The 13,726-nt window shown below is 37.3% G+C and overlaps 1 protein-coding gene across 6 annotated transcripts in view; it reads right to left on the bottom strand.

Moving 5' to 3' along the window:
• Positions 1 to 13,726, bottom strand: part of RhoGAP68F (Rho GTPase activating protein at 68F) — a 379,237-nt gene that overhangs the window by 27,296 nt on the left and 338,215 nt on the right. For all 6 annotated transcript variants that reach the window (XM_068349546.1, XM_068349547.1, XM_068349550.1 and 3 more), the window contains 3 exons: positions 6,304 to 6,583; positions 5,155 to 5,373; positions 4,634 to 4,732 (listed from right to left, as the gene is read on the bottom strand). In XM_068349546.1, coding sequence (XP_068205647.1) covers positions 4,634 to 4,732; positions 5,155 to 5,373; positions 6,304 to 6,583 — 598 coding nt within the window. The remainder of the gene's footprint in view (positions 1 to 4,633; positions 4,733 to 5,154; positions 5,374 to 6,303; positions 6,584 to 13,726) is intronic.

The following is a 13,726-nucleotide window of genomic DNA, read 5'->3' as shown; positions in this document are numbered from 1 at the left end:
AACTGTCAATCATGGGCAAGCGAGGAAGTACAGTGACAACCCGAATCTGTCTAGACTGTCTGGGTCGTACAGACAACTCCTTAACGGGTTGCTGAGGTTGCCGCACTGCGTCACAACAAGTCACTTCTGTTGGTTGTTGAACGTCTTCCCCGTGACACATTGACTCCGTAAACAAAAAATCCTCTAACAAGGACTAAGCTTGGACTGCATGTCATGCAACACAGCTCAAGGTCTATGGGAGCAGGTGTGGTAACAGACGGGATTAGCGACTGAAGTGGAACCATAACCTTCCCTGTAAGCATGTTATGCTTAAATAAAAGTCCATGAGAGGTTATGCAGCTAAAGGCTCCCTCCAAATGACAGAGTCCTCAAGGGAATATCAGAAGGAGGGAGAAAAGAACTTTCTCATCTACAGGGACCTTATCCTAGAAAAGCTAAGTTCTCTGAGTGAGGGTTCACTGGTGCAAAGGCAGCAGACTAGAAGGCAACGTTATGAAACTGCTTGACAGTCTAGTGAGTTGGCAACAACCCAAGATGTGTGACTGAGAAGCATGCGGTAAGGTATGCAGAGCATGATGTATGCAGAGTATGCTGTATGCAGAGCATGCTGTATGTAGAGCATGTTGTATGCAGAGCATGCTGAATGCAGAGCATGCTGTATGCAGAGCATGTTGTATGCAGAGCATGCTGAATGCAGAGCATGCTGTATGCTGAGCATGTAGTAAGCAGAGCCTGCTGTAAGGAAAGCAGAGCGTGTGCATGGCGTTTAACATTTCTCAGAAATTCCATGACCAGTGCTAGAGTGCTTTATGCATGCTTGCATGGGGTTTAAAAATCAACATAATGTTTACCTTACATTCATAACTCATGATTCATATTTTTGCCATGGTTTGAAAATGGAGGTAAGGTATGCTGAACAGCAGAGTCAGAACGAGCTGGAACAACAATAGTTGTGGTTTCCTCTTCAAGACTCTGTTGAGGGAACACCTGAGGCTCAGTCTGCAAAGGCTGAATAAAAGACAAGCAGAAGGAAGGCGCATGGGTGGAGGAGGCTGACTCCTAGCATGAGTGGTTGAACCCAAGGGTTGCGCTTGCTGAGCGGTTGGCGGAAGCGGAGTAGCAAGTTCCAGTTCCTGTGGTGTGAGCGGAGCGCGATGAGGAAGAGGCTGCGCAGAACAAGGTAAATGTCTCGCAAGCTGAGGCTCCTGAGGCGCAAGGCTAAGGTGTTGTGGTGCTTGCCTTGTGGAGGGTTGAGCTCGCTGCAGCGAGAGCTGAGGAGACTGACTCATGGACGGGAGAGGTTGTTGTACCTCAACCGAGTGTTGCATCACTGGTGGAACAGCAAGTGGAGGCGGAGGAAGAGAGGTATAATCCTCCTGATCCCATTGTAAAGGTTGCCTTAAGGAAGGCGGAGGCTGAACACCACTGGGAACAGCAAACTCAGCACGTGGCTCAACATCGTACGCCTGGCAGGTGATACTGCGATCAGGCGGAGCGAGCGTAGTCGGAGGGAGTGTAGGCGGAGGCGGAGGAGCAACACTCTCAGCCCGACACTCACGCATCAAGTCCGAAAGCTGTGCTTGCATGGACTGTAGTAGAGTCCACAACATCGTACGCCTGGCAGGTGGTACTGCGATCAGGCGGAGCGAGTGTAGGCGGAGGGAGTGTAGGCGGAGGCGGAGGAGCAACACTCTCAGCCCGACACTCACGCATCAAGTCCGAAAGCTGTGCTTGCATGGACTGTAGTAGAGTCCACAACATCGTACGCCTGGCAGGTGGTACTGCGATCAGGCGGAGCGAGCATAGGCGGAGGGAGTGTAGGCGGAGGCGGAGGCGCAACACTCTCAGCCCGACACTCACGCATCAAGTCCGAAAGCAGTGCTTGCATGGACTGTAGTAGAGTTCACTTGGGGTCGGCAGAAACTACAGTAGGCTGAGGTAAAGCCTTAACAGTCGAGCTCTGTTGTGGCAGAACCTTACTCCTCTTAGGCGGAGTGCATACAACTGATGACTGAGGAGAGTCAGAGCTAACCCAATGACTGTGAACTCTAACTTCGTACGTCTGGCATAGGTCTGGACTTTACGTTTAAAAGGTCTTGAGACCTGAGACCAGCGTTTTCTCCCCTAAATTTCTTCTGCAGACGAGCAAAATAAGGGCTCAATCGTCTGCGGGTGGGAGTGACGGTCTCGGTAAGACACGCCCACAACCACCGAGGATACTTCTGTGCGCCGATCAAGGCCTGCTGAACCCTTCTGCCCTTCGACATTGCTTCTCCCCTGGGCTTGGGAGCTTGCAAGAGGTCCCGGACTGGGAGGACGACTGGCGCGCACAAAAGTACCCTCACGCACAACACTGACATACTTTGCGCTAATCACTTATCACTTTGATTTCTGTTTGCACTTATTTCACTGAACTCGAAACTTTAAGTGGTTTGTACCTGAAACACGCAATTCTATCCTTTCTCAAAAGTTAGTAATTGTGAAAACAGAATTACAATGTAACAGAAAAATCTAATGAAAGATAAATAATTCAGTGGCTGGAAAGAGACTAAACACTAGATCACTCTAGAAACGTTTAGTTTCTTCCCCTAAAGAGACTAGGGAGAAGAGCAAAAACGATAACGACGTTACTCGTACGCCTGGCAGGCTTGAATGAAACGTTTATCCTCTTTCTCCCTCCGTCTCTATCTCTCTCTCTCTCTCTCTCTCTCTCTTGACTTAGAACCTGAGAGAAGAGCCCAATCATATATATCGTTAAAACATATTATTGTTAAAGGAAAAAACTGAAAAGTTCCTTTATTAGGATCAAAACCATTAAGTTAAGAAAGAATGAACAAAACGCTAGACACGGTTACTCTTACTGCAACGTGAAACCGTGAACATTCTTTCTCTATCGTAACGATAGAGTGCAAGTTGAACGTTCTGAACGTCAACAACTGCAGAGACAAAACAAAACGTTAGTTCAACTTTGAAAACAGTACGAGACTATCAAAGAAATTCTTTCAAACTCTGTGGCGGAAATAGCATAATATGTTAACAGGTAAAACCGAAATGACGGGCTCAATGTTAATTAACTTCGGTACCAAGAAAAGACCGCCTACTATTAGGAAGGTCGAATATAAACAAATATAAAAATTAATTTTAATAAGTTTATAATAAAAGGAAGTTAATCGAAGAGGCCTATAAGAGGCGGAGAGATATAAAATAAATCTATAACTTTTGTTAAGCAAAATTAAGAAAGAGAGTCTATACTCTCTTAGACACCAACACTTCCGTCTAAGGGAAGGGTCGGCCATTGAAAGGTGAACGAGAGTTCATACTCTCTACGTCACCATAATTAATCAAATTAATTCCAAAAGCTAACTAAGCTAATATAGAAGTTTCCAGTAAAGCGACAGCCGAAATCAAAGAGAAATACTTCACCAAAGTCGTGAAAATACTCCAAGAACATAAGCGTATCCCAGAACGTCTTGCCGGAAGCACGACAGAGGAATAATTGAGGAGGTGTCAACAAGAAGTACTTGAGTACCTGGCCACAGGTGGCGCTGGTAAATACACCCCCTTCTAGTATTGTGATAGCTGGCGTATCCCTCCATAGAATTCTGTCGGGCAACGGAGTTGACAGCTACATGATTATCGGGTAAGTTTAATATTGAAAATTATGGATTGTTCTGATGATGGGTTGCCTATAGAAAATATTCAAGAAACGAGGAAAACAGGTCCATGCTATTACTTCAACCAATGATGTTAGTTCTCCTATTCAACATAAAAAAGAATGTAATTCTGACACATTAAGGCATTGTTAAAGAATATGCCGTCAGGTTAAAGTACATTATTGAGAGATATTGAGAGCTATAATACTAAGTTCGTAAAATTCATACATTATATTTGAAAACCTTAAGATTTTTCTTTTTTACTGATTATTTTAAATCAAAACGTATATGAGAAATGAACCAGAAACCTGATGCATAACAATATATCAATATTCTTAGGCAAAAATCAATTTTCATTTACACTTTAGTCAAAATATCTAATTTGTAGTAAATATTGCAACTTTCCTCTTGGTGAGGGTAGAAGAGACTCTTTAGCTATGGTAAGCAGCTCTTCTAGGAGGACACTCCAACTCAAAGCATTGTTCTCTGGTCTTGGATAGTGACATAGCCTTTGTACCACTGTCTTTCACTGTCTTGGGGTATAGTTCTCTTCCTCTTGTTTTTCAAAGTTTTTTATAGTTTATATATGAAAGATTTACTTTAATGTTGTTACTGTTCTTAAAATGTTTTATTTTAATTGGTAATTACTTTTCTTAAAGTTTCCTAATTTCCTTTCCTCACTGGGCTATTTTTCCTGTTGGAGTACTCAGGCTTATAGCATCTTGCTTTTCCAACTAGGGTTGTAGCTTAAGCAAGTAATAATAATTATACTAAAATGACTACAAAAAAAAAAAAAAAAAAAAAAAAAAAAAGAAAAAAAAAAAAAAAAAAAAAAAAATCTTTTGATGATGAGGAACTACCTAATCTAAACGCATGTCATCATTATCGATGGCATCAATTTCGTCTTTTCTGTTTATGATGATAATGTAAAATGCAGAAAAGCTAATAAAAACTTAAAAACAATACAATGAAGTACTTACTGTTGGACACACTGAGGAATGGGCAGCTGGCTGAGATGGAGATGCTGTTGGAGCTCATGGAGGTAATTCACGTATAAAACTTTCCTCCCAAACTTAGCACTGGTGGGAAAAATAGAAGAATAAATAACTCACTGATGCTGTACACACCATACGGTACTTCATATTGCAATGTCTTCTTGATTTTTTTTTTTACTTTTGTACTGTTTTTATTCATTGTGCATTGTAAATGACAAGTTCTGAGATGAAAACAATCAATAGCTAACGCAATCATGTAATAGTCTTTATTTACTGTTGGACTTAAGGAATGATAAAAAAATATTTGCCCTACAAACACAACATAGAATAAACCTGAGATCAGTTGCTCGTCGGTAGGTTTAAAAATAATGTAGTTTGGCTCGTAAGTAATACAGTTGACATTTTTATGCATATGTTATACGAAGGAATAAAAATTGCTCGATGGAGACTATATTGTACTTCATCATCACTTAACTTCATAAAATATAAAAACAACAGGGTCTCACCTAATGGCAGGTTTGAAAATATTGTACACAACTCGGATGAAATTCGTAGGGTGGACAAGGTACAATGCCTTCAGGTTCTTCTTGTACTTGCGGTCAAGGGCCTTGTATGCGGACCACAACCAACTGACTGGAGGCTTGTTCTTGGAGTTCAGGCCGTAATGGAAGTAAACCAGAGAATAGTCTTGCTCGACGTACTGGTCTAGGGTGAACATCAGGTACCTGCAGAATACGGACTGGATTTTAGTCTTTGATATTGAATTTTAAGAATTAGTTTATAGCCAGGCACAGAACAAAGAATAGGGTAACAAAAACAAGAGAAGAAAAAATAAAATAAAAGACTATAAAAACAAAGTAATATTACACTATTATTCACACCTATACAGATTCACCGTGGTGAAAGAAAAGCGTACTTTAAAAGTTGAGCGGATAAAATTTTTAAACCACTGCATTGTTAATTAGATGTTAAAAAATCTTTATCCAACGGCAGAGTTCCTAAAAATCAGAGCAGCAAGAGTAACACTTCTATTAGCATCTCATACAAGTTAAAACTACATTTGTTTGGCTCCTTTCCTAAACAGTGATACAGTAGGCAGAAAAAAAAAATCGAACAAGGTCGTTAAAATATGAATATCCTATATACAGTTCATATGAGGCTACTTGTAAAAACGAACGCATTGACCAACTATGTGTAAATTATTACGTTTTTTTTTTCTTTGCATGGTTAAAAAAAATCTCAGGAGCAGATCATGTTTCCTAACCACTTTTAATATTTCAATATTTCAAAAGTATATATCTACAGACATTAAAGGCAAAAAAGTGGCTGCTGTAGTATGAAAAGAAAATTCCATGTAAAAGAAGTGACCACTATCCTAAATGTTTACAATATTGACCGTTTTTATAAACCAAAAATATTTTAAGAAACTTTGAGCATTCGGCTACACAGGATGGCATTAAACATACTGTGTACAAATCAAGGTAGATATATAAATTCTTCGAGAAATATCTATTTACATATGTCAATATCATAAAAAATAGCTTCCTGTTTGAGTAATGACAATAATAATAATAATAATAATAATAATAATAATAATATAAAACCGAGACATAATTCTAAACTGATATGATTAAATTAGGCTAAGTTCAACTTACTTAAGAAATTTTTCATGGTTGAAAACCTTATTGCTAGGCAACTTGCAGGCCGATACAACGATAATTTTCCGACCATACGTATCGTCGCCGACGATATCGACGATTTTGTGGCAGGAGATGTCATCGTAATTGTTATCGTCTGTAAATCTGTGGCGTAGGGCCTGCTCGTCCTCCACCCCTAGGGCACTGCCTAGTTCCTCCTCGAAGTTTTCCTCGATGGTGCCATCTGACACTGGCGATTCCAGGTAATCAGGGGCTGCTGGGAGCAGCTCCTGCAGATCTGTAAGTGATAAAATATCCCGTTAGATTTGTTTGGTTAGACTCAAATTTAGTGAAAATCAACTGGATTCAAACGGCTTTGATCAGTGGCCACTGTCTAATAAATTTCTCAAATTTGTAACGATACGTGTAGAGTTCATTTACCCCATTTTAGAACAATCATAGCATCCAAATGATCTTCAACCCTCTTTCTATCTAGTCTTCAAAATTTAAGACCGAATGCAATGCAGATGAATATTTGTAGGATACACATACAAGCAAATTATCCATTCCTGGTTTCGTTCTATCCACCTATCTATCAATGTCTTAGGTTGTGGCATAGACCTTGGATGGAAGTGTAATGCCTCTTCTAATAAACAGCTCTCTTACATTCATTTTTATATCTACCTTGATAGTATAGAAGTGGTAAATTCAACGAATATAAAAGCAGTTAGTACTAAATACTTAAACATAAATCAACATATATAGGAGAAGAGATGGGTTCTTGATACTGGGAATATTTTTAAACACCAAATGCAAAGGAGAAAGGTATTCAAATAATAAATATATTTTACGAATTTACTTAAATAATACATACTAAATACAATAATTTCATTCGAAATATATTTCTAAATACATATAAAATGCATACATATTATAACATCAAAATTCGTTGAATAATAATAATAATAATAATAATAATAATAATAATAATAATAATAATAATAATAATAATAATTTCATATCTTGGAGGTGATGGAAAAATTAAGTCAGGCTCGTATATGACTGAGGAGTCCTGTTATTAGCTGCCCTATAGTCAATTTCTTTTTTAATGAGGCGCCTTTGCACTGACTCGCAGGGGTGCCCTTTTAACTCGGAAAAGTTTCCTAATCGCCGATTGGTTAGACAAAATAATTCTAACCAATTAGCTAGTAGGAAACCTTTACCTAGCTAAAAGGGCACCCCTGCGAGTCAGTGCAAAGGCGCCTCATTAAAAAAAAATGAATATAGGAAGTTGACTCTATTGAGGGTATTTATTTATTGTATCAAAAAGGAAAGAAAAGTGCCCAGTAAAAATCTGTGGGTCCTATGTACTGTAAATGCATCCTAAACGGCAGGTGGAGGTCTTCTCCGGTTGTATATGCCAGCCAACCAAGCATTTCACTCTCTAAGACGGCATGGAAATAAGACAGAATACTTACCACTTTGCAAGATAAGAAAAGCATCAAACAGTCGAAGGAATGGGGTTTGTAAGTCCCATACCAAGCACTAATATGGCTATAAACAGAGAAAGAAGAATAAACTAAGCTTTGGACGCTTTAATGTGCGTGAATGTGATTATGAGAATAAATGCACGGCAGTTAATTTGTTTGAAGCGAAACGGGTAGATTTTTCGGCATCTAGTGAAACAAAGGTGAAAAGGAAGCGTATGCAGAAATAGGAAGGACAAAGCGTAGCTACAGAAGGAGAGGGAAGAGCTTGTAATCTCAAGAGGACTAGGCAAGGACAAAATAATACAAACTTGTCAGTTCATGGTCTTTATCAGTAAGACTGGTAGAGCATAATAAACAAAGATAAACTAAAGAAAAAAGTGACAGTGCAAAACATATTTTAATACAATATAAAATCAATTGAAAAGAGGATATAATAAACAAGCATGTATACAATAAAATCAAAGTGAATTTTTATTAGATTATATTACATCTGTGCATGTAATATTTGACACCCTACCAAAGTTTATGCATCCATAGAGAGAGAGAGAGAGAGAGAGAGAGAGAGAGAGAGAGAGAGAGAGAGAGAGAGAGAGAGAGAGAGAGAGAGAGAGAGAGAGAGGATACTGCTAAGCATAGAGCCAAACAGGAAATCCCATCCAACATCAGTGACGTAAAAAGCATTTGTGACACTGGATTAAAATACAATTTATTCTACAAAAAAAAAGGGAAAAAAAAAAACGTACGAACATTAAAGCAACATACAGTAAGGGTCGGAGAGGGGGGGGGGGGGTTAAAAAGTAGGGAGCAGGATTCGCATAATTAACTTTTATCTTAAATCCAGGGTCACGCACTGGTAGATTGAATACATAGGATACAACTGTATCAGAATATCTTTTCATTTCTTTCCACATTTGTTGAATAAATATGTGTTTTCCGATTGGAAAACACAGGTAATACGAATAAGCTTGCACTACGATATGCATTTCTTAAAGACTTTCTCTCATTTTACAATTCTATTCGCAAACACATGTATGCAGATATTCAAGACTCAAATCTCTCGGGCTCATCCATACATAATGTTAAAAATAACTCGCGTTGATTAGCAATTCACTCCCTTTCTCTCTCTCCAACAGAATTATCAATGTACATTTATGAATGCACATGTTAGGCTCTCTCTCTCTCTCTCTCTCTCTCTCTCTCTCTCTCTCTCTCTCTCTCTCTCTCTCAGCATATATCGAGAGCCTTATTTTAGCCTAACGATATAAATATAGCGATTACAGACCCATAAAACTGCAATGACGTACAATTAATCAAGTCAGCCAAAGGGAAATACTACGTTCCTTTACAAATGCCATTTTAAATTTGAATTTCTATCAATAGAAAGATAGCTGTAGTGAAATAATTAGAGAGCTTTACCTTATGCTGCCAACAAGACAACAGAAGAACTTGATGCCGATAATTACTTTCCATTTACTGTTTAAATATTACTTGGATAACAAATTGAAATGCATTAGCCTTTCAGAAACCTGTATTTTAGTATTCAGTTTCAACAAAAGCCAGTCAAATTATTGCTTAGCTCAGAAAAAATTTCATATATTATACTTTTTATAAGTAAAAACACTCAATCAATATAAGAGCTTTCCATTAATGTCACATTTTGCTTACGAATCTGTGCAAAGGAGGCAAATCCCATATCGTAAGCTTGATTGAATGAATAAATACTATACAAAAAAGAATAGTTTAACATTATCAGGGTTGATTTTTAACACAACTTTGAAAAGAAATAAAAATAATTAAAGAACACCACCCAAGAATTGTTGACAACGATCACTGCTTTTCACGTTACATAATATTGGAGTTAAGCCCCAGTCTTTGCACCTTCCCTTCGTTCATTATTTGCTCCGGAGTTCCAAACATAATTTGAGTAGTGGGTTGCCAATCACGGAGGCCTACCAATAAAAGGAAAGTAACCACAAAAAAAAAAAAAAAAAAAAAAAAAAAAACACTTACTAGGACAGAAAAGCTAAATACTCCAACAAAGTAATTATTTCCTAATGAAATGCAGGTGCGATGGAAATTACCCCCCAAACCCCCCCCCCCCAAAAAAAAAAAAAAAAAAAAAAAAAAAAAAAAACCGGACTCAGTTGAATAATACAATAAAATAACAAATGGATCATTCAAAAAGCTAAAAATCCCACTTCTCATAGAAAAATCATGCTTTAAAGTTTCTTACAATACACCTGAAGAACAGAAGATTCATGAATTAGAGAAAATTGAAAAAAGTTGTCAGTGCCCCGTTCACTTTCTAATGCTTTACTGGTTTCTTGTGTAATTTCACATTTTTCACAGATATTTTGGATCTTCTTCTCGATATAACTGCAAATGAAACTTAAAAACTACTATTTCCAATATCAGACACGCATAAATAATATATATATATATATATATATATATATATATATATATATATATATACACACACACATATATATGTATATATATACATACATACATATATATATATATATATATATATATATATATATAATGTATATATATATAAATATATATATGTAAACAAAAGGAGGCATTAGGCACACAAAGAAACAATGACTAGTAGGCGAATCATCCACTCTAACAACAAAAGGCTCATTTAATTTCCCACTCGTACACATCCTAGGCACCTGGAACTGACCGTCTCATACCATCCTATCCCCTCCCAACCAATCCCCAATTCCTTGCAAGTCTCGTGGTTGGCAGAGACTCCATAGGGTCGTCATGGAAACCTGGCCCTCAAGTATGCCTTGATTGGCAGGTAAGGCCAGACAGTCAGACATGAACGAGAGAGAGAGAGAGAGAGAGAGAGAGAGAGAGAGAGAGAGAGAGAGAGAGAGAGAGAGAGAGAGAGAGAGAGAATTTTAACACTTTCCTTTTTATAAAGGAGTTTTTATGAGTTAAAATTATGAAAGGTAGCTTAGTCAATGTACTGTAAACCAAAAAGTCAGTTTATTACTAACCCTTCCCAACGATATTAACATTGTTTAAATATCTATAATGATATTTTTTTGCAGTTCTATGCATTTATCAATATTTGTCAATGTACAAACACCAAGCTGATATTAATTTGCCCCCTCTAAGTAACAAAGATAAAAACAGTAATTACCGATTATTATCATCATTATTATTATTATTACTATTATTATTATTATTAATATCATTATCGTTGTTGTTGTTGTTGTTGTTGTTACCCATAATAATATGCAGGCACTTTTATAAGAAATAACTTGAGCATTTAAGAGCTACAAATACAACCAAAAATTATGTTATTCATTATAAAAATACTATTTCTAAAAGAGGAGCATTAAAAAAATCCTACAGTGTATAGCGCACGGCCTCCCTTGGAACTGAAAGCATATGAGCAGCATGAAGAGCATAATACCTTTAAGTTAACCAACTAAGAAGGATTCGCATAAATAGTTCATAAAGGTTTATGGAAACGAAGCACATGGTAAAGGAAGGCTCCTGTATTCACTGGGGCTTGAGATGTTCAGTTAACTCATTTACCCTATGTCGTAAGAAGTGCCGAGAGATGATCTTTATAACGCAGAAAATACTAATATTACGGTTCTATTTAGAACAGAAAGCCATAGAATAAAAAAAAAATGATATCAGTAATGATAATATAGTTTACAATCTATCATTAAAAAGTTGCCTATTCATATTTTGCCATTTTACGCCTTGATATAATTTACAACCTACCGTTAAAAAGGTACAATAACAGATTTTTGTCATTTTACGTCTTTTGCATTAAATTATGGACTAAACATAAGAAATTGTAAGAGGTTTCCAATGAAATTAATCTTAAATGCACGTCCCTTACAATAAAATGACCCACACGAGAAAAAAGAAAGACAATGCTGAGTGTTTAAGAAGAAATTAGAATATGTAAATATAATCACGAGACACTTAAAACGCTAAGACCATAATCATATACAATGATATTGTGATTTGAAAGATAATTAAAAATAAATCAAAATATAACGTTTAATAGACCTGGCCTGTTTATACTTTTCAAACTGTATAGTTCGCTTTCATCTTGCAGACAATCTTGCGCTTTCATGATAATAAGGTTACTATTCCCACTTGAGTATTCCACGCAATATATATGATCAGCACCCAAGCCCATTCCCCGCCCAAGCTAGGACTGAGGAGAGCCAGGCAATGGCTGCTGATGACTCAGCAGACAGACCTATAAGCTCCCACAAACCCACCATCCTTCGCTCACAAGGATGGTGAGGTTGCAGCGACCAAAGAAACTAATGAGTTTGAGAGGGACTCCAACCCAGTCTGGCGTTCATCAGTCAGGGACGTTACCACATCGGCCACCACACCCCTAGAAATAACGTACTCATATTTCTCTCTCTTTCAAATCTTCTTTCTACATATATACTTTACAAATACCACTGCAAAACATAAACACTTTTTTTCTTTTTTTTTTCATTCGCAATGAGCATTCAAACTTCTATTTCATAGCCAAGAGTATACGTAACAAGTCATTACAAAATTTTAAACTATACTTTCATACATTTTCTTGCTTTCCCTATTTTGGGAATCTCCTCTTCTCTCATCCTACTATCGCCTATCATATTTACTTCTAAATATGCATATCTATGAACGACTTCCATTCTTCCACTGTTCATATTAACACTTATTACTTCTCGTTCTTGGTTTCTATGTACCTTCATTACTTTTTGCTCACACTTTTTCTCTCGTTTCTCCGTTCACAAACTATTTTGAACTCTCTTATCTGCTTCTGGAGTTCTAAGCATGAAAGAGAATACGTTTAAGCTCTGTTCTGTAGTTTTAATTGAAATGTTTAAGATTTGGTCCAAGGAACGCTATGTATGAAGGTTGGTGCTTGTATCTTAAGAAAAAAATAACAACAAAATTTGGAGACCTTTGCAATAAGGCGAATCAGTAACTGCAGACACGAATACCTAAATCAGGTTCATAACTTCATTTGGTTCAATCCTTAACATAACTCGGCAATTCATTTATCTCTCCTCGGAAGGAGTACTGCCACAAGGTATCAGACAGGCGGTTTTCAGCAAGTACTTTTGGGGATGATGTTACGAACCCTCACCTGCCCCATGGATGCTCAAGATGCTTACGTGCCAAGTGTTTTTTTTTTCTTTTCTTTTTTGACTAATAAATTTCCTTAACATTATTGATCGTACCTCGATAAAGCAATCTGGTTTCATCAGCAGTTGCATGCTGCGTAGGAAACTCCTAAGTATCTTCGTTGCAGAAGAAAATAATCGAACCAATTTAATTATTGTATGTGTATGCTGAGGATAACGAATTGTATTTGCTGCAGCAGGTAAACTCTTATAGCTAGGTAATAGGTTGGCCAGGCCACCAGCCACCTGTTGTGATTCAACCGCTAGATAGTTCCTTGGTTTTTTGACTGGCCAGAGAGTACTACACTGAATCCCTTTCTCTTGTTACAGCTCATTTCTTTCTTTTGCCTACACATACGCAGAATAGTCTGGCATGTTCTTTCCATATTCTCCTCTGTCATCATACACCGGACACCAAGGAGATTACCAAAGAATTATTCCTCGCAAAAGGAGGTTGATCACTGCACATAATAATTCATTTTTTCTTGTTTCCTTTCCTCACTGGGCTATTTTCCCTGTTGGGGACCCTGGGCTTATAGTAGCATCCTGCTTTTCCAACTAGGGTTGTAACTTGGTAAGTAAGTAAGTAAGTAAGTAAGTAAGTAAGTAATAATAATAATAATAATAAATTGCTGTTGCTACTTTGCTCTTGGTAAGGGATAAAGAGACTCTTTAACCATGGTAAGCAACTCTTAGGCACACTATTCTATTTGAATTTATCTTCTTTTTCTAAGTCTTTATAGTTTAATTTTGAAATATATCTTTTCATGC

Source organism: Palaemon carinicauda, chromosome 26, assembly GCF_036898095.1.
Source record: "Palaemon carinicauda isolate YSFRI2023 chromosome 26, ASM3689809v2, whole genome shotgun sequence".
Lineage (NCBI taxonomy): Eukaryota > Metazoa > Arthropoda > Malacostraca > Decapoda > Palaemonidae > Palaemon > Palaemon carinicauda.
The sequence above is the reverse complement of the archived record's forward strand: the minus strand, read 5'-3'. Positions and strand labels throughout refer to the sequence as shown.